The sequence below is a fragment of the Prionailurus bengalensis genome, chromosome D1, assembly GCF_016509475.1.
Source record: "Prionailurus bengalensis isolate Pbe53 chromosome D1, Fcat_Pben_1.1_paternal_pri, whole genome shotgun sequence".
In the NCBI taxonomy this organism is placed as follows: Eukaryota; Metazoa; Chordata; class Mammalia; order Carnivora; family Felidae; genus Prionailurus; species Prionailurus bengalensis.
Window position 1 is genome coordinate 68,577,018 of NC_057346.1, and position 22,057 is coordinate 68,599,074.

Here is a 22,057-nt window from a genome sequence, read left to right on the forward strand (position 1 = left end):
TGCCGGCTACATGCGCACCCGCCCCAGCGCACCCGGCGCCTCGCTGGGCACTCCGGGGCCTGGTGAGCGGCCCAAGTTTCCCGGGGCGCCCGTACCTTGGATATGCTGCTTGATGACATTCTCCAGGTGGTCTAGCCGTTCAATAATCTTCAGGGTGTCCCCTTTGTCTTCCTCCAGCTTCTTGTCAGGCGCCGGCTCCTGCCCCCGCACATACACGCTGGCGATGTAGTTGGTGACCCAGCCCACGTAGAGCAGACATATGATGTTGGTCATGCCGCTCAGGATCACGCAAGTGGACACCAAAGTTTTGGTCTTCCTGGTGCACACCATTCTGGGCTCCTTCCTCCATATAGAGCTCCCGGGGGACCCTCCTCGCCGCGCGCCGGCACTCCCCCGCGCGCGCACACCCCCTCGCCCGCCCCGGGCCGCTGGGCGCCCGAGCACCTGAGTCCCAAGGTCCTCCAACAGCCGGAGCTGCTTGCGGTGGAGCCGCCGTGCCCAAGTTTGGAGCTCCCGCCGCTGGCCACCCGGAGAGAGAGCTTGACAAAGGAAACGAGGTGGATTTTTTCCAAATTAAAAATCTCCTAGCCCTTCTGGAAGCGGTCACGGGTGGCCGGCAGCCGCGCGCCCGGATACGCGCGTCGGGGAAACTTTGCCACAACCTGGGTCCACGGCCGCGCCGTTTCCCATCGCCAGCGCGGGGTGCCTGGGCGGTCCGACCGGCCCGCGCTGCTGGAAGGACGGCGACGGCGGCGACGGCGGCGGCGGCGGCGGCGGCAGCAGCGGCGGCGGGGAAAGCAGCGGAGCAGAGCGGCCCGGCCCCCTCCGAGCGACAAGCGCCGCCACCAATCGCGCTCCGGCTCGGGAGAGGGGCCGGTGCTGCGCTGCCGCGGACCAACAGGGTGGGCGCGCGGGGCGGAGTCCGGCCCCCGGGCCCCACCTGCTGGCCGCCCCTGGCTCCCGCCCTCCAGGGACGCGCCTGAGCTTCCACCAGCGCCCGCGCGGGCTGCCCCAGCCTCGAGGCTCCCGGAGAGGCGCGCCGCCAGCCTCAGCCCCTAGGTCGGCAGATTCCACCTCTAGGGGAATGCTAGGGGAATTCTTGCTCTTGCGCCGGGACCTCTGGTCTTTGCAGGGTCGCGCGGCTCAGCGCCCCTCGAGCGGGGCTTCTTGCTCTGGTCTCCCCGGCCGGCCGACTCCTTGTCCCTCTTTTGAGCCGCCGGGAAGCAGAGAGGCCGGGGAAGCATGGGCCAGAATAGTCTGACTAGCCTTGCCCTTGGTCAGGCCCCGTGGGCATCCACTTCTTCCATAGCCTCACTCCAACCTCCGCCTGTCCGACGCCCTCTGTCCTCTGGCCTCCTGCATGGCTCCAGGCTTGGCAACTGCCAAAGGGGCTAAACCTCCCAGGAATCTCCTAGAAGATTTTGGACCACCACCACCATCACCACCAACCCCCTGGAAGATTTTTGCCCCATCTAGATTTTTTTTTTTTTTTTATGTCTGCACAGCTCCCAGGACAAAACTGTGTCCTGTAACCCAGTTGTCATCCATGTGGGACTAGGCTCATCTCGGTGAATAGGGAAATTCTGCACAGAAAGGGGAGAGGCGATGCAGGGGCATTGGGGGCAGACTATGCTCTCTGTGAACTGTAAAGTCCTTATGCATGCTGTTTGTAATTGATGTTAGAGAGGACAGAACTGTGACTGACAGCAAAGGGACATGGCTGGGCTCTAATGGCTGAGACTATTTTATTTGTTATAAGAGCAAATACACTTATTCATATTATCCCCTTCTGCTGAAGTCACTTCTTTTCAGCATCTGAATAGAATTCCTCTAAACAAAGGCTCTTTAAACACAGATTTATATCCTCTTCTCCATCTATGGGTGCATTTCCTTGGCCTGCAGAGTCAGGGAGCATCCTGCTGCATAGCCACCTTGTACATAGGCACCCCAATGGGCCATGGTAGTAGTACCCACAGTGGCTCTCTCAAGTGATATTTTCTGGATTCAAGGAACTGGCCCCACAGAGGAGGGAGGGCACAAAACCAAAGAAGGGGCACTTTATGGCCATCAGCCAGTGCTTTGCTTACAAAACCCCCAAAATACGCTGTGATACCAACTGGAAAATTTCTCTTTCACACAGCTGGAAGCAGGTTGGGAAGAGAGAAGAGGAGAACAGGATATATGTGTCAATATGTATGAGAGGAGAGGACACACACACACACACACACACACACACTCATCTTTTTCTGGGAAAAAAAAAATCAAGGTAAAGAAATCTACAACCAGGAGGGAATAAAACCTGCCTCTCCCTTTCTCCTCCTCTGGAAGTATAATCAGCTCACAAATGAAGGGTCTGGACTTTCTTCTGGTTTGATGAATTTACAAGCAACGGCCTTGGATACAGTTAGTGGCAAAGGTCTAATTCTTTCCTTCTGTCATGCACCTTCTCCCAGGAGGAGCTCCAGAAGTTCATCTCTTCCCAGGATCTTCCTAAACCTCCACAGGGCTAGACAGAGAGGAGGCAATACTCGTTTTTCACATTCTTACTGGGGGGGAAAAACCCCAATTTACAAGGTTTAAGGCAAAAACAAAGTGGATTGTGTGACCTCAAATTTTTGTCCAGCCGATCTCCTAAGATAATTTGTAACTGTGGAGGGGAAGAATGCAACAAAAGAATGAAGAACAGGCTCTCCTCTCTGAAAGGTCACAGGGTCAAGTTGACCAGTTTAAAGAATATTCACTGGAGGGGCAGCCCAACTCCAGGACTCTAATCTCAGATCTACCACTTATTAGTTCTGTGAGGTAGGACAAATTTTAAAACATTGCTGGGGCTCAATATTCCCATCTGTCAAAGGAGTTGTTGTGGAGGAGTTGTTGTGGAGATTAAAATGAGAGAATGCACCAGAAAGGGCTTTAATTAGTGCAGGACACATAGTGGGTGCTCAGGACATGGTGAGTTTCCCACAGAGGATATTGTCTTTCCCCTGCTGGGCCAGAACTCACCTCCATGAACTCCATCCCACTGTTTAGCAATACAGCTGACCCTTAAACAACATGAGTTTGAACTGTGCCATCCACTTACATGCGGAGTTTTTCAAATAAATACATTACAGTACTACAAATGCATTTTCTCTTCCTTATGGTTTCCTTAATAACATTTTCTTTTCTTTAACTCACTTTACTAAAGGATACAGCATACAATACATATAACATACAGAGTATGTGTTAATTGACTGCTTATGTTATTGGTAAGGCTAAGGTCAATTGTAGGCTATCAGCAGTTCAGTTTGGGGGGAGTCAAAAGTTCTACTTGGATTTCAGCTGTGCAGGGGGTCAGCTCCCCAACCCCCCTTCATTGTTCAAGAGTCACCTGTACTTGGTTTCTCCACTGACCAGTATCAGTGCTCTCTCCCCTGATGGAAGCTAACAGGAAGTAAAGCTATAGGCAGCAAGGTGCTATCTTGTCTAGCTGGGTTCCAGCACATTGGCCATCTATTCATAATGTCTATTTTCACCATCAGTAGTATAGTGATATGCATTGGTTGATAGGATGTTCCATATGGGAAGCTGGTTTCAGGGACTGTTGCCTGCCATACCCTCAAATTTCCACTTAAGACTGCCAACTCCTTGGGTTATAAACAAGTGAACTGGAAGGAAGCACAAAGACTTTACCCACAAAGGTTTTGTAGTCACAAGGCCAGAAAAGAGCCTCCATGTAAACCCTCCTGTAAACAATACATGGGCTGTATTTTTAGCCCCCAGTTCAACTACATTAAGTCCAGCAAGTAACTATTGAGCCCTTGAGGTTCTGTCTGACCAGTTGCTCTGGGCCTTGCCTAAGTTTACCCCAGACATGTAGATACAATTGGAGTCTCACAGTCTCAATATGGGCCTCTTCTGAGCCTGGGAAGCTGCTAAAAATCATCCTTGAACTGGAAGAATGTTTCAGATTCTCAAGTTAGGTCATTTATCTAACTCCTACGTGTTTCCTCACCTTTATTTCAAATAAATCTTACTTCAGAGGAGTACTGTGAACTTAATCAGATAATGGATGTGAGCAAGCCTAGCAGAGACTCCAGGACAGCATATTTCCCTAAACTTATGCCCAGCATTTGGACCTGGGGTTTCCTTCCACTCTTGCTCCAAGAGAAAGTGAGTACCTTGAAGAATCTATAAAAAGGGCTGGAGATCCTTGATAGAGTCTCCCTGGCACAATCTTTGGATTTCAGCCATCTTTTATATTGTGTAGGCAGCTGCCCTCTTCATGTGATTTGAGGGGGAGCTAAGTAGGACTTCTTATCCACCAGTCCAGCCACGCTATCATCCCACCAATTAGCAAGCCTTCATTGAGAATATCCTTAATGCCAAGGTTGGAAAAGCCAGTAATTAATGGAGTTTAACTACTGGGTGATTAAGTTCTAAGTGGGATACCCTGCCTGGGGATTAAAAGGAACAGTGGACCAATCCTGGCCAATGGCAAGGAGTCCACTCGCCACTCATTGGAGAGAGATGTCAGTGGTCATCTGTACCCACCAGATGGCAGCACCATGCAAAGCCTTGGGGCCAGAGGTGTCCATTGGGATTTGGGGACTCCAAAGGGAAAGTGGGCCCTAAAGGTAGAATGACTCAATCCTTGGTCTGGCTTCATGGCAAGTGGGGTTTCCAGAGCCCTAGGAAAAAAGAGATTATTGGGGCTTCCAGCAGGGATGGATGCAAAGTTCAGAGACAAAGGCTGTGGAGGAATAATAGGAACAAGATTGGATTCTTCCAAGCCACAGGACTGAGATGTCACTGAAGGAAGGCACACTTCTGGGGGTGGGGGGGAAGTGGAAAGGTGAACAAAGAGAAGAATGTTTGTTTAGTACCTACGCTGTGTCAAGTCTAGTGTTTTTCATGTTATCTCTTGAACACAGACTAGGGAGCCAAATAGCTAGGCTCATAGTCCACGTCTGCCATTTACTTACTATGTTCTTGGGCAGGTTACTTAACCAGTCTGTGCCTCAGTTTTTTTACCTGAGAAAATGGGAAGAAAACTGTTGTTTTGAGAATTAGATGAATTCATGTATATAAAGCACATTAAATGCACTCTATAAGTATTAGTTCTATAAAGTGTTAATACTATCTCTGATCAACAAAGTATCTGAAAGGCAAATGAAAGGAAAGAAGACAAGCCACCAGAGGGAATTTTCCTCTAACTAGGAGCAAAGGGTCCTAGAAATAGACATTTGGCTCTTCTTTTTTTTTAAGTTTATTTATTTATTGGGGAGGAGGGGAGGGGCAGAGACAGAATCCCAAGCAGGTTCCCCACCGTCAGTTTGGAGCCCCATGTGGGGCTCGAACTCACGAACCATGAGATCATGACCTCAGCCAAAATCAAGAGTCACATCCTTAACCAACTGAACCATCCGGTGCCCTGGCTCTTCTTTCTTTACCTTACTGAAGAACCCAGAGCAACTCCTAGCTGAAATGCAGAGCAGATCCTGACAGGAATCCTGCAACTAGACCCATTTAAGCATCTGTCCACTTATTCACCCACTACATATCTCTGAGTACCTGCTCTGGGTTAGACCCAATGTTAGGTACAGGTAATTCAGAGATGACTCACAGAACTGCACCCCTGCTATCAAGGAGATCACTGTTTAGTGGAGGAGGCCCATAAATAAACAAGTGTAATATACTCTGATAAGCTCTGACATACTATACCAGTATCAAAGAGAAGGACACCAGCAGGTGATGAAGGCACCAAATTCCTCCCCAACAAGTAGTAATGTAATATCTGAATGGCTCCACTTCCATTCAATCACTAGACAGCTTTGCTGGGCGGGAATTTGTCCTTTAGACCTAGAGGAAAATATTTGCAAGATATTTAATTGACTAAGGACTGGTATCCAGAATACATAAAGAATTCATATAAACCCATAAAATAGTCAAGAAAATACACAAATGGAAAAATGGGCCAAAAATACAAGCAAGCAATTAACTAGAGAGAAAGTACAAATATCCAAAAAATACAAGAAAGGATGCTTAAACATGTAAAAATCGGGAAATACAAATATAGACACCATATCTCACCTATCAGATTGACAAATTGAATGTGATAATTAGCAAGTATTAGAGATAAGACAAGGAAAATAAGTACTCACATATCATGCTGGTGAAATCATAGTTGGTACAATCATTTTGGAATGTAATTTGGCAGTAATGATGGAATTAAAAATGCACATACTCTATGACCTTGTACTCAAAGTATGGTCCATGGGCCAGAAGCATTAGCTTCACCTGGGAACTAATTATCAGGCTCATCCCACATCTACTGATTCGAAATCTTCATTTTAACAAAATCCCCAGATGAGTCATATATACAATAAAATCTAAGATGCAATACACATGAAACTGTTAACCATAACCTTTCTTTGGGAGAAGAACCACAATTAAGGAATGTGGCCAACTTCTGAACTTGTTACCAGGCTCATCTATAATGTCTGATTTTTTACTATGAGTATTTCTTAATGTAATACTTCTGAAATTCAAGTTATTATGTTTATAATTTAAGAAGTAATTCCTTTGGTTGTGCTGAAATCTGCTTCATATTGGTTGCTGCCCCACTTTGTGACCTGAGGTATACACACACACACACACACACACACACATAATTCTTGACCACCTCATGCTATGTATTGCATGTATTATGTATGTCGTATGTATTCCTTATTGAAAAAGTAAAAGGAATCATCAAGGTACATAACCACAATCACTATTTAGTGAGAGCAGGAATATTATCAACCACCACCTCCTTCTTTTGCACATTCAGAGCCATTTCTGAGTTTTGTGTATTTTACATAAAAGACATTTTTATAATGTTGTCTACTGGGGAGACAGTAAAAGATTTTATAAAAGTTTTGACTTACTGTTTCTTAAAAGAATGCCCAGTAGGAGGTATGTTGATTAGGAAAGCAGTAGAACATAGTAGTTACACACATGTAACCAGACAGACTTGGGTTTGAATTCTGGATCTACCATTTACTAATTCTATGAATCTGGGCAAGTTACTTAAGTTCTTGTATCTCAATTTCCTCATCTATAAAACCTAATATCTACTTCATAAGGTTGTTGTGAAGATTAAGTGAAATAATATCTGTAAAGCTTGCTACTCAGTCTGTGGTAAGCACAGAACAAAGGTTAATTTCAATAGTACTCAACACTTTTATTTAAATAATAAATCATGGTATCTCATTTCCAATCCATAATTATACATATCATGTAGCATATATTCAGGAGCATAACCCTTTTGTAGCCCAAGGACTAAGTGTATATTTTTAATGTTGCTGTCACTTAAAGAGAGGAGTATCAGTATCTAAGTAGAATCAAGTAGAACTACACAGAACAGTGATGTGTCTTGTTAGACCACCTATATCTCTAGGGCAAGTGGGCAATACTAGTACTTTCAATCATGGAACACTGTTCACACATTTCTTGATCTTCACAACAACCCCATAAGGTGAGGTATTATTATGCCCATTTTACAGATGAGAAAACTGTATCTAAGGGCAAACACTAAAACATGGTAGAGGGCTTCTAATTTCAAATCCAGTACTCTTTCCATATACCACAACCCTCCTAGGGATCTCTTAAGGGGTATCTATATTCAACAAAGGAATTACTGGCTGAGTAAGACTCAAAAGTAAGAGACTTCCTGGGAAGACTTTTCATCTGCAAGGAGGATTACTGAAAACAGAAGCATCTTCAAAACCTAGTTGAATGTTGTCCCCAAGCAAGAAAAAGAGCTGCTAATTTTTTCCTTTCTGAATGAGTGAATCTGGTTGGCAAAGATGAAGAAAGGGAGTCACATTTATTGAGCACTTACTGATAGCAGAAGTAGAGTCACAGATTTCCTCATGCCCATGGAAGAACTCTTGTGTGGGCTTTAGGAAGGCAGGAAGAAGAGGGGGTGGGATTGCGAAATGCTCCCCTCGCTTAGGAAAATGCATACGGACTATCCCAATATTGGGATACAGAAATATTGGGAGGCAGAAATCTCCTTCAGCTGCTTCACAGCACAGAGCTCTCCTTCTAAAGCCTCCACAGAATAGCACAGGACCCATGTGAAGGCTTGATGGTGCCAGCCAGGCATGAGGAGAAGCGAGTGACCTTTTCAGGGTTGGTGTATGGTGGTCTGGGGCATTATTGGCCCTATGTAGGTTCTGTACTTTGCTGCCAGCCAGATGGTAAATAAAATATTCAACAGACACACAACCTTCTCACAACAGTGATGTGACTGGCTTATTCAGAACAGAATGAGTTCTGTAGAAAGCACAAATTGCAAGTGGCAAGAAGCAGCTGGGAGATAGTCAACAATCTGCTTCCTGTGACAGAGCCAGAGACCAGAGATGGGGACAGCTTGCATTTGCAGCAGGGCCCAGAGTCCCTCTTCAGAGAACTGTGGAATTTGTCATCAAAGAACTTCTATATACTTAGTTCCAAAACAAATGCAGATGCACAAAAGTACAAAGTACTCAGACGGATGATTCCAGATAAAATACCCTCAGCAGGTGCCAATGGATAGGCTGATGTGGCAGAATGTATTCACAGATACCCATATGATCGCTCTCCTGACAGAGCGCAAACCCAAATAGTGTCTAGGTATTTGCTAGTGATTCTCCAGTCTGCCTGGGCTCCTTAATCCGGGCATTTGCGAGCATGATGAGTGAGCCGACAGACTCCCGAACAGAGTGCTTAGGACCCCATGCCCTCGTGTAGTTTGACAAAATGGCAAACTCCTTTCCATCCCACGCTAATTTCACTGCAGGGTCTCCAACGACTGTTGAATGGGTAGGCCCAGCATTTTACGGTTGTGCTCATTTATAAAGCTTATTTCTGTAAGCCTTAATAGTTAACATTCTTATTTGTGATGTTGCTTTCTGAAACCAGAACACAACAATGCAGATTCATTTACTTTCCAATAAATTATTTTAAAAATCCCACTTCGCACTCACTCTTCAACATTATAATCATCTCCAAGATAACTCTCGATAGTGTTTCCAGTGATTACTATGTGGTTAAATCCAATGGAATTTCTCAGTCCTCATCTTACTTAACCATTCAATAGGTTTTGACATTGCTAACTTTCCCTTCTTTCTTAAAACATTCAATTTCCTTAGCTTTTAGGACAAGATGATCTGGATTTCCTCTTGCCTCATCCCATTGCCAACCTATTCTTTGTTACTTGGCCATTAAATATTGTAACTCCCCAAGATTTCATTCAAGCCTCTCTCCTCTTCTTCCTCTGTTCACTCCGGCCCTAGCCAATTTCATCTACACCCAAACCATCAATTACTCTTTATAGACATATGATTCCAGCCAGGTGTCTCCTCCAAGTTCCAGACCACTATATCTACATCCCTCCTTATGACTCAAAAGTATCGCCATCAAAATGACAAAACCAAACTCATGAGCATCCCCTCCTGTCTGCCTTCCCCAATCTGGTCCTCTTCCATTCTTCCCCATTGCAAGGTAGGATGACATCCATTTATTTGCATAAGCTGGAATCCCAGAAGTTTATCCTTTACAATTCCCTCTCCTCTGCTCCTCATGCCCAATTCATGACCAGCTGGTATTGGTTTTAATTACTAATTGTGTCACAAATCCTTCCATATTTCCCCATGTCTTCTCTATGACCTTAAGTAAACTGCCTTCATCTCTTACCTGGACAATTAACTGGTAAACCACCTTAGTCTATTGGCTCCCGGAGGGCAGACATGAATCTCTGAGTTTTACTCACCATAGTAGCCTCAAAGCCTATCACTGTACTCATAAATATTTAATAAGTTAATGAATAATATTTTTTACTTAAATTATGTATTATCTGATAGTGTCAGAGAACAATAAATTTGACCTATAAGAATCTCCAGACAATTGAAACTCGATTTCTTTGTTTTTTTTTATTTCAATCCATTTGAATGGGAATCTTTCTAAAATATACAAATATGTATTCCTTTTTTCTTCTAAAATGATAAAATTAAACTGCCGTTACTCTCTAATGGTGATTATGTATAGATAGAACTCCAAATAAATGCCAATTTATTATAATTAATAAGGTACTTTAACAAGTTGCTAGATTTATGATCAATAAACAGAAATCAATTGCTTTACTACACTCCAAAGAATAATTTGAAAACAATGAAAAAAATTACATTTATCATAGCAACAAAAAAATACACCTAAAACTCCAGCAAAGGTTGTGCAAGAGACAGCATAGTTCCAACTGACTTACTTCTGATGGCCATGGTTTCTAGCCAGAATGGCTTAACTGAGTAAAAAGTTGAGGTCCAGAGCTGCCTTCTCAGAACTGCCCAACTTTCTGCTACCAAAGCTTTTTCTCCTAATGAGCCTCTCAAATGGAATCTGAATGTCTCAGGCAACTCTTGTGCAGGTTTCAGACGGTTTATTAAATTAACAATAACAACAAAATAAGTTACCTGAAATAAGAGAAGTTCTTCAGGAGTCTTTCATCGACTTGGCTTCCTGGCAGTACATCTCACCACCCAAGCAAAACCAAAAGGTCAAGTACGAGTCTCAGGGATGATGGAGGGTTCCTGACCACCTTAGCCTGAGGGCCCTGGACGGCTTCAGTCTCAGACCAGAGAAGAGCCAATCCAAGTCTCCATAGCCAAGGCACCTCTCACACTCAATACAGGCTAAGGCCCACTGTTGCTGAGTGAGGGGCCAGTGAGGGGCCCAGCAAGGGACTCAGTGATGGGCACAGTGAGGGGCCAGTGAGGGGCTCAGTGAGGGACCCAGTGAGGGGCCAGTGAGGGGGCCAGTGAGAGACCCAGTGAGTGGCTCGAGTCATGCCCATGCTGGTGAAATTACTGAGGGACTATTTATACCCTGTGCTTCTCTGAGGAGGTTCCCTAGCATCCTTGAGAGACCTTTCTAGGTCCTTCAAAGACTGCAACAGCCAAGCTTCTGAAAAAGAACCGTGCCTATCATGACTGCTTTGTTATTTTGCCCCAGCTCATGTGCCAGGTGTACCGATGAGAGGTCAGAGGGTTTGACCAAGCCCCAGCCCCTCTACTCTAGCGACTTCAGGATGGCCACTATCACAGAGGGAAACCCAGAGTTGGCCTTGGACTCCAGGGTTCAAGATGATGCCATTTGGGGATTAGTCCAGTGGCAACTCAACAAGTCACAAGCACTGCTGGGAATGTAGAATTGCCCTTTTTTTTCCCCCTGACTTTTTAAAGAGAGGTTAATATCACATTTTGTTGTTGATTCAATTTAATCTCCCAAGTTACCAAATGCAAGGCTGAAATAAGCAGATATGGTTGGGGTAGGGCTGTTTGCCTTTCCACTGAATAATCCAACCTGCTGAGCAATTTAGATTTATTTTAATACTTAGCAGGTATGTCTTTCCTTAGATTCAAGCTGCCACTTTTCAGTTGCCAGTGTTAATTTCCCACTACATTCTTGAATTCTTTCTTAAGTTCCTATTCATAATCTGCTACAAATTGGGGGAAACAAACAGCTGAATTATTAGAATTGGATGTAAGTGGGGAAAAAAAAAGGCTTTGAGCCTGGGACTGAGGGACTCTCCTATGAATAAACCATTCAAGGGTTTGACACATTTATTGGTTCACTTATTTCCTGTTTCTCAACATCCTCACTATTCCAGCAGCTTGCACTCCTGGCCCCACCAATCAATTCCCTGTAAAGCAGCCAGAGTGATCTCCTAAAAATGCAAAATTGATCCTGTCACACACACACACACACAAACACACACACACACTCCATCCCTCCCCTTAGAACCCTCCAGGGACTTCCCACTGCTCTCAGAATAAAGTCCAGCCTCCCCGACAGGCTTTTAAAGCCCTGGCCTCTCATACCTTCCCCCTTCACCACTAGGCCACTCTTAACCTCACCACATCTGCACCTCATCTTACAGATTTCATCTTGACTCTTTCTTCCAGAAAGCTTCCCTGACCCCCTGAACAAAATCACGTGTCAACACTGGTCCATGGCCCCATCCACTTCCCCAGGTAAACATTTAGCCAAAATCACAACTGCATAATAGCATTATAGATTTGTGGCTCCACCATTTAGTAGCTGGGTTGCATTGGGTATATTACTTAACCTCTCTAAGCCTTGGTTTCTTTACCTGTAAAATGGAGATAATTATTTCACCTTCCCCTTAATCTCTCAGTATGGATTGAGATGATGCATACAGAACACTTAGCACAATGAATGTGCTTACAATTTTTTATCTGTCTTCCTTTCTAGAAGGTAAGTTCCGTGGGGTCAGGAATCATGCCTGTCTTGTGCTCACTGTGGCCTGCACATCCCTGAGCCAAAGTACCTGGAACACAGCTATTCGATTCTATGCTGATAATCTACAGCATGAATAAATGAATGAATGTCAATTTCCTGCCAAAGAGTCCGCAGGGGCTCCCATGCCAAGCTTGAACACATCTCCATTCTCCCTGCTGCATCACCGCCAACCTCTTCAGCTTCCCTCTGCTGCCCCTCCACAGCCTGTCTGATGAAGTTCCCTTTACCTCCTTTCCCTTCACCAAACCCTCCCTTCCAGGCCTGGGTCCTGCCTCCTCCAGAAAGCTTTCCTGGGCTCACTGCTCAGGTCTTCTTGGAACTCCTCCTCAGCACTGCTCATTTCGTTCTCAACCATTCCCCAACTCCTTTCGGGCCTAGCCTCTCCTCCAGCTAAGAGGCAGTGGCCTTGAAGGCAAGCTCTGCTCTACTTCTCCTTTTGTGCCCTCTCCCTGCCGCAGTCCCTGGCCACCAGCTCTCTGTCTCCTGCTTCTGCCCCAAAGCCATTCCTTTTGGTGATATTTTCTCAAAAATTACATCCTCACAGTGTTTACCTCCAAGTTCCTGAGTTTCACCACGCCTCACTTAAGGTATTGACTTTTCAATTCGTGATAAATTATTCAGCAGCTCATTTTCAGCCAAACTCCTCTTTTCTTCAGGGCCTGTTCTCCTTCAGCTACCATCTCGGGGCTGCCTTTAAGTCTAATGACGTGTTTACAATTCATGCTCTGCCAGACATTAAAGCAAGGCAGCGCACTCAGGGATGATAAAGTGCTACTCCGAGGAAGGGTCCAACAAGAGTGCCGCTCTGTTGTTTACGGAGAACAAAGATCTCTGTCTCTACTACAAAGGATCTGTGTGCAGACACAGGCAAGGTTTTCCTGGATCTTTCCAGGCCTCCCTGAAAAGCAGCCCAGAAGCCGATGGGCACAGACAAATCTGATTCCAGTCAACCCTAAACTTGAAGATTTTCAAGCTCTGTGCCATCAGGTTGATGTTGGGGATAGGGTGGGGAGGGGAAAGACAAGAAAAGGAAAGAAAAAGAGAAACCATAAATCTTGCCTGATCAAAGCTATCTGAGAAACGAAGCAAACAAGAAGCAATACACAATGCTCACCCTCAGGATTGGGTTTTTAAGGTGGAGTCCTTTCATACTGCTCAAAGGATACTGTTAGCCATCCCAGCCCTTCCTGCCTAATGGTCTTGTAGCCCAGCATGAGCTCCCTTCCTTCTGGATGTTTCTGCCCCTGGCATAGAGAAGCTCCTCTCTCCTTCACATTAACCCCAGACCTTCCTGGCTCTGGGTTGGAGACCCTGTTCCAAACACAGCCTCCTAACCAGACTGTGTCTGAGACCACAGGTCATTACTGCAGGTTTAGTACTATCAAACACATTAAGGTATAATCTACATAGTCAATAATAGGGGAAGAAAGGTGTGGGGACTCTACCACTGGGGGGTCATAGGAAGGGAACGAGACTCCCATTGCCTTAGATGTTGCTGAAATCTACAACGTCATTTTCTTCCTAATTATGTGATCAGTTAGGCTCCAGTCTGAGCATTGACTACCTTCAAGGTGTGACCTGAAAAGAACAGAATTAAGGGAGTGCATGATGAGGCAAGTGACAGGACTTCCCCGGATCCCATTGAAACTAAGCTGATGGTCCTGGTGGCACCACAGAAGAGGTTAAAAACAACAAAAGCAATATCAAAACAGATGAAAAACAAGGAAGGCAGCATGTGCAAGAGCCAGAGGAAGAAAATAAAATTAGTTGATATGACAGCACGTTTGCTCTGTCACAAAATCTTATCTTTCCTTCCTGTTCCTCTCTCTTTCACTGAATACGGAAAGGCTACAAAACCTGAGAGGACAGGACATTGTATCAGAAGCGTCCACACTCTCTTCCTGGAAAAAACCTCAACCTTGGCAGGCACATTCTGCCACCCTACCTCTTCCACCACCCTCAGGCCCACTTCTGCCAAAGCTAATTGAAAAGAGGTTAGCCCAATCAGATTCTCCCTCCCAGGAATCTGTGATTGAAACACAAAAGCCTAAGCCTGTTAGCAGTAGGGAGTGAGGGAGCACGGTGGTGCAGCCAGGAGATGAAACCACCATTTTAGGGCAGCCATGATGGCTCATGTACAAGTAGATGAGCACACAAAGAAGCCAGCTGAACACAGAGGAATGAAGGAGAAATGCTTAGGGAAGGCAGAACAGAAACTGAGAGACAGAGAGAGAGAGAGAGAGAGAGAGAGAGAACAAACTTATAGGAACCAGCAAATGGGTGTCCTTGCCAACCAAAGATCCCTGACACACAGACCTTGAATCCCCACCTCCAAATTACTAAGAAAACATTCACCCGGCAATTCAAGGTGAAATAACATTTAATGAGCACCCAAGAAGTGCCAGAAATATGGTAAGCTATGGATTAAAGCAAACTAGCTCTAATCTAAATAAATCCAACAAGATTGGAGCACCTGGGTGGCTCTGTCCATTAAGCATCCAACTTCGACTCAGGTCACAAGCTCACAGTTCATGAGTTCAAAACCCATGTTGGGCTCTGGTCTGATAGCTCTGAGCCTGGAGCCTGCTTTGGATTCTGTCTCTCTCTGTCTCTCTCTGTCTCTCTCTCTCTCTCTCTGTCTCTCTCTCTCTCTCTCTTCCCCTCCCCCACTTGTGCCTTCTCTATCTCTCTCTCTCTCTCTCTCTCTCTCTCTCTCAAAAATGAATAAACATTTTAAAAAATCCAACAAGATTGATAGATTTACAATCACTCTACAAAGCTTAGGTAACCAGTGCAAGTTCTGCAACTAGAAAGTAGCAGGGCCTGGATGTGAACCCACTGGGGCTGACTGGAAGCCCATACTCCCCCAGTTTCCACACTCCTCTCTAGTGTGAAAGAAGGTGTGGTCCTTTCCTCTGGCACCATCAAGAAACTAGCAGGTTCATACTGATGAAGTTCCCAAATAAATGAAGTATGCCTTTCAAGGGAAAAAAAAAGTTTTTCTTTTTCAAAAATGGTAGTTGGGAATCTTGAAACATACATGACATTTTTCTGCCTATTACTCACTGAGCACAATTTAACATTTTCCTGATTAAATTAAGTCCATCCATTCAAAAATAGGTGGAGGACCTCCCATTTGCCAGGCACTATGCAAATAACTAAGAATACAAAGTTGCTTTAAGTAAGCGTCTACCTCAAAACAGATGAACATAAGGGAAGGGAAGCAAAAATAATATAAAAACGGGAGGGGGACAAAACATAAGAGGCTCTTAAATATGGAGAACAAACAGAAGGTTACTAGAGGGGTTGTGGGAGGAGGGATGGGCTAAATGGGAAAGGGGCATTAAGGAATCTACTCCTGAAATCATTGTTGCACTATATGCTAACTAATGTGGATGGAAATTTTAAAAAATAAAATTAGAAATATAAATAAATAAATAAATAAATAAATAAATAAATAAATAAGCGTCTACCTTCAAGGAGCTCATAGTTGGTAGGGGAAATATCAAGATAGTATTCATAGTCATAACTATGATGGTAGTAGCTAGCATCTATGTTTAGCCTGTACTTGCACTATCTTAATCCTTAGAATAAGTCTATGCAGGATTATAATTATTGTTATTACTCTCATTTACAGAAGACAATGAGATTCAGAGTCCAATTTACAGGTGCTAAATATTGAAGCAGGGCAAATCATATAATGTATCCAGAACCTGAGCTATTAGCACTAGGCTATACAGTTTCTTCTGCCCATTCAGACAAAGAAAGAGAAAAGCACTTGCAAAAGCTCAGCAACGGGAAAGAGCATTAGGCACTAAGAGAACTGCAAGCAGTTTTGTGTGTTTGGAGCATACGTAGGAGAAAATGAAGGACAAGGAAGAAAGTGGAGAGAAACGAGGGTGGAAATACAGTCAGGGGACAGATGTGGGGCAGCCTCATATTACACCTACCAAGGCAATGAAGGAGTTAGGTGGAGAGAGGATGGGATGATATTTGTATTTTTAGGAAGATAAGAGAGATTATTCTGGCTGCAGTGTGGAGGGTGAGAATGAAGGGTCAGTAGATGCGAAGGGGGGAGGGGCAGGAAAGAGGGGAAGCCGCTCCCACCCCAGGGACAGATGGAAATGGTGTTTGGGGGGTGGTCACAATGCAGCACTGAGTCTAGAAATATTCCATGTCCTGTTGCATTCAGGATAGACCTGCCAAATGAGTTGTCCTGTCCCAAATGCCCAGTGAGAAACACTAGACAAAGAGAAACTTGGGAGCCATTCTAGATGTGCTTTTCCTTCACCAGCCCCACTACCCAGCCCACACACATATTAATCATCTGAGAGTCCTGTATCTTCCACTACTTCCATACCTTCAAGTACACATCTCACTATTTCTTCTTTTGACTGTGTGCTATTTGTCATTGGATCCCTGGCACTGAACCCTGTGCTTCGAACAAAGTAGGTGGTTGCTAATGTTTGTTGAACCCAATGGAACTGCCTAATCCTGTGGGATAAATGTTCCCTGTGCAATGCCCTTGGCTTGAATCAAATCAATTGATGCCCTCCTCACTTGTGATCCTGACATGAGTATTTCTCCCATGTCTCAGCAAAGTTGGTGATTTCTGCTTGGCTTCCTCACCGCATTAGAAATACCACGTTTCATCATCATTGCTGTTCTCTTCGAAAACTCTTTATATTGCCCAGCATCCCCTGGGTAATCAGAGCAAATATAATGTCTTTACTGCATCTATTTGTCACTTGGAATGCATGGCAAGGCTTCACGGAAAATTTCCTCAAGTTCACATTTCCTTTCAGAATGAGTCTTTATCTACATTTAACTCTTGAGTTACCTTTCTCTGTGTGTGTCTCTGTCTCTCTGTCTCTCTCTCTGTGTCTCTCTCTGTCTCTCTGTCTCTCTCTCTCTCTCTCTCTCTCACACACACACACACACACACACACACACAAACACCATGTTCTGAATTAAAATGAGAAGAGCCATGGATTAAGAACCAAGAGAGCTCCACTCTGGCCCAGATTTTGATATTTGACCTTAACTAAGCAACTTGACCTCAGTTTCATTTATAAAATAGGGGAACTGACTCAAATAGTTTTCAAGGAGTCTAGGAGTTCCTTGGAGGTATCTAGGGAGAACACCGGGAGCAAGGGACAGCTCATACACACATACATGTGCATACACACACATACACGTGCATACACACACACACACACACACACACACACACACACACGCTCACTGCAGTACTCAATGGTTGTGTCCACCCAACATTTTTACTAGGAAATACCTTCCGGGCACATGGTGGGATTGTACTTCTTGGCCCCTTTGTGATGGGGTAGGGCTGTGTGACTGTTTTTGACCCATGGCATCTGAGTAGAAGTGCTGTGTGCCACTTTTAAATCAGAGCATTTAATTAACAAGGCAATACTCTTCAGAGTTGATTCTTTTCTTCTGCCATGGCAACTGGCAATGCTCAGAATGGTGGCTGCTTCATCCACTTGGGTTCTAGAGTGAAGCAGTGAGCTGATCCCAAGCCCACCTATGATGGACATTTAACATGAACAAGAAAAACTTCTGTTATAACAGCTGAAATATCCCGAGGGTTTTTTACTGCCCATAACTTAGCTTATTCTGACTAATACACACACATACACACACTCACCCTTTAACCAGAGCTTCTCTATACTTACCTGTTTTACATATTAGATTTCTGCATAAGCTTTTATTTGACAAATGAGTCCAACCGCTAAAAAGAAACTTGAAAACCACTAGTCCACTTGATTTCTGAGGACGCTTCCTACAAAAATCTGTTATGCAGATTCTTCCAATAATCCAGCTCTTTTCCCTACTCTACATATTTTGACTTTACTTCATTTCCACAAGCTCCTCTTAATTTGAAAGTTACCTCCCATAGAGATTTACTCTCACATAAAATTTTTTGTCAACTTTTGGATCTCAAAATGGTGACCCACTTTTTCTTCACCATACATACCTTCACTTGCCACAGTCATCGAAACAAACTTAGCTGCCAGAGTTGACAGTTCCACTCTGACAAGGTGAGACTTGTTGCAAGCTGTCCCCACACTGTCTCTTTTCTATGAGACACAAATGAAAATGTGTGTCTTCGCTTTAGAGTCATGGCTAGTCTGAGTGTTTTAGTCAACTTAGTATCCCCCACTATGGCTGGTCAGAGTTCTATACAAAGAAGGTATCCAGTAAACTTATTGATGATTTCTTTGAAAATAGTGGATACATGTAATATCGCTATTTCTTTGATAATCCAGTGACTTCTGGAATCTCCCTTTTTCAAGACTTAGGAGTGTCCTTTGACTACGATGGATGGCTGAAGTGAGATACCGACTGGAATCTGGGATATTAAATCAGTTACCGAATTTTGTTGTGCTTAATCATCAATCTAATAATCTCCCCCAATTCACTTTGTCTGGAGTGATGGCTTGGAATCCATATTTTTACTATGGTGACTTTGGGGCAGGTAGTTACAGAACCCCAATTTGAGAAATTTTACCCTTGAACTTTAATCTTTTTTTTTTAACCTTAGGAATCTGTGGAGGTATCTTGGTATAAGTTCCCAAATACACAAGAGATTCAAAACATTCAGTTAAATGTACCAGGGGAAAATCACTGGTCATTTCTATATATTTCCTCCTTGGCAGTGGAGCTAAGGCATGAGAATGAAGGAGCTATTATTTGTCCTAGTAAGAGTTGTATAAGGGACTAGAGGAAGTGTCTCTTACCTAATTCACCAATGATGCCAAAGCAGAGCCCAGAGCTGGTGAGGAGCTATGGTGGAGAATCCAAGAATGCACAAGGGATCCAAGAATCCTTTGCCAAACAAAGGTGAGGAAGAGGTCCAAAGCAGGTTCTGAAAGTAAAACATAAGGTCAGAGAAATGAGAAGGTGACATACAAGTGTCAGATCCAGGCAGTTAACTGGAAAAATCTGAGTGAGTCCTAGGGATAGATACAGTGGCCTGGATGTCAGGGTACCCCTTATAGGGGACTAAGGCAAGCCAACAGGGATGAGTCAGGCAGAGTGGTTGCTGGAGTAAGGATAAAGGGTTTCTGGAGACTAAATCCAATAAAAACTGGGTTGGACTTTAATCCAAAGTGGCCAGGAATAAAGTCAGAGGATGAATGTAATCCACGACCCAGGGAGAACTAAGAGTTGAACCAAATAAATCTAGTTAAGTTAAAGGATGGACTTAATGGAGCTAGAAATAGGAGACTAGGGGCGTCTGGGTGGCTCAGTAAGTTGAGCCTCCAACTCTTGATTTTGGCTCAGGTCATGATCCCAGGGCTGTGGGATCTAGCCCCACATCAGGCTCTGTGCTGAGCATGAAGTCTGCTTAAGATTCTCTCTCTCTCTCTCTCTCTCTCTCTCATTCTGCCCCTCTACCCTGATTGAGTGCTCTCTCTCTCTCTCTCTCTCTCTCTCAAAACAAAACAAAGCAAAAATAAGAGACTAAAAATTTGGTTTCTGGTAGAAACAAGAATAAAATCAAGAATAAAACATCAGAGCAGAAATTAATAAAGAGGTCAAAGGCAATTGCCCTGCTTGCAGTTGTGAGGCTGATCTCTGACTTTCATTGGCTCCATGTGGTGTGGGGTGGGTGGCCTGGTCTAAACACAAATAAGGCAGATGCTTACCTGGATCACTGGATCCAGAGAAGATGGAACCATTGTACCCAAGACCTCCTTTTTCAGAGAGAACTCAGCTGAGGTCAATTCAAACAGTTTGGCAATGAAACATAGCTGAGATATCAGCTACCAAATGCAATACTGAGGAATTAGGGTAGATAGTTGGAATTGCTTGGGCTATGCAACTTACTAGGCTCATGTTTGGCAAACAAACACAGCTTAATTGGGAGACAAAAGATTTTGAGAACAAGTAAGAACAGCATTCTCTCCCTCTTCATCTTCTTTTTCCTCCCGTTATAAAATGCCTTTGCTGAAACAATGGGCCATGGCCCAGTAATTCCACTGAGGCTGTGATAATTGTTTCTCATCACAAATTTGGGCACATCCTTCCCCAATTAAAAATTCTTTGTGCTCAAGAAGAAAATAATTTAGGACTCATTACAGCTTTGTTTTCAAATCAGTTAATAAAATGTGGTAGATAATGGAGGGAGAAGGCAGAGAACTGGGCTGGATGACGGGAAAATTGATTCTTATTCCCAGTTCTGACATTTACTAGCCATGTGACCATAGGCAAATCATTTCATCTCTTTGGGCTTTTGTTTCCTTCTTTGTAAAAAGAAAGTTATTGAACATGATGGTTTCTAATGTCCTTCCAACTCAGACATTCTCAGATGTCCATGATTCAATAAGCCTGGGTCTTCCTACCTAACAAGAAAGCTTTGGAAAATGGAATTGTACACCTTGTAAAAATGGGTACTTAATTGTTGGATGATAAATGGATGGAGGGATTAATGAATGAGAGCCATCCGATGACACATATTTTGGGGCATTTCCAATGAAAGGGCTGCCAAACCAAGCTGAGGAAGAGACCTAAAGCACATGATGAAAGTAAAGCATAAAATCAGGGAAATGGTAAGGTGAACTTAATTGGTGGATCCAGATCCACTTCTGACCTCTATTCATCTAAGTCCTACAATAATGAATACAGACTCTCAGAACTCAAAGGCTTACCATGCCAAATTAACCCATTTCACAGGTGGGGAAACTAAGACTAGGAAACATGACTTGCCTACAGTTTTGAGGTTAGCTAGCAACAGAGAGATAGAAAGAGCTTTTTTGCCTCTCCTCACTGTGCTTGTCTTCTGTACTGTGCTGCCTCACATTTCCCAAATGAGCAACTAAAAATGAAGCTAAAGCTCTAGGCAAAGGCCCAGAGTTGATGACCCAATGTGACCTGAATAGTAATCTAATACTGGAACAAAAAGACTCCCAAAATGTTCCAAGAGAAGCTCTATTCCCTTTAACTCAACCTCTGCTCCAGAACCACCCTCCACCATCACCACTACCACCAACTGCAACTGAAAAGGGGTATGAGCAATGGGCTCTGAAAAATGCACATTCCATAAGAGAAGATGATCAGGAGCAAAGCCAGAAAGAGATAATTTTAGGAATTTTTCTGGAAATAATTCCAGAGATTTTGATTTACTGAGAAAACTTATGGGCGGTGGCAAAAGTTGCAGCTTCTTTCTCTCCCTAGAACCATGAAAACCCCCCTTTCCATCTGACCAGGAGTTTCGCCAACTTTCTCATAAGGCATTCAAACTCCCTAGACCTCAGCTTTCTTCTTTAAAATAGAGAAGGACAGGGGCGCCTGGGTGGCGCAGTCGGTTAAGCGTCTGACCTCAGCCAGATCACGATCTCGCGGTCCGTGAGTTCGAGCCCCGCGTCAGGCTCTGGGCTGATGGCTCAGAGCCTGGAGCCTGTTTCCGATTCTGTGTCTCCCTCTCTCTCTGCCCCTCCCCCGTTCATGCTCTGTCTCTCTCTGTCCCAAAAATAAATAAACGTTGAAAAAAAAATTAAAAAAAAAAATAGAGAAGGACAAAGTCAGCAGTAATCAAATGAGGCCCATGGATATACCAGAACCAAATTCATACACTCAAAATGCTGTCTTCATCCGGTTACCTCTGCCTGAGACTCTCTTATGTTCATTCTTACCCCTGAGACATTGCTTATTTGCTTCCCAGCCTAATATGAAGAGTTCTTTGATCACTCCAACCCAGAATAAGGCT

The 22,057-nt window shown here is 44.1% G+C and overlaps 1 protein-coding gene across 2 annotated transcripts in view; it reads right to left on the reverse strand.

The window, feature by feature from the left end:
- The window catches only part of GALNT18 (polypeptide N-acetylgalactosaminyltransferase 18), a 354,502-nt gene extending 353,690 nt beyond the window's left edge, over positions 1-812 (reverse strand). Inside the window, exon 1 of one of the 2 annotated variants that reach the window (XM_043580668.1) lies at positions 96-812. In XM_043580668.1, the coding sequence (XP_043436603.1) occupies positions 96-330 (235 nt within the window). In that variant the 5' untranslated portion in view covers positions 331-812. The remainder of the gene's footprint in view (positions 1-95) is intronic. The other variant, XM_043580669.1, reaches the window with a different exon arrangement.
- Between the last annotated feature and the right edge of the window lie 21,245 nt (positions 813-22,057).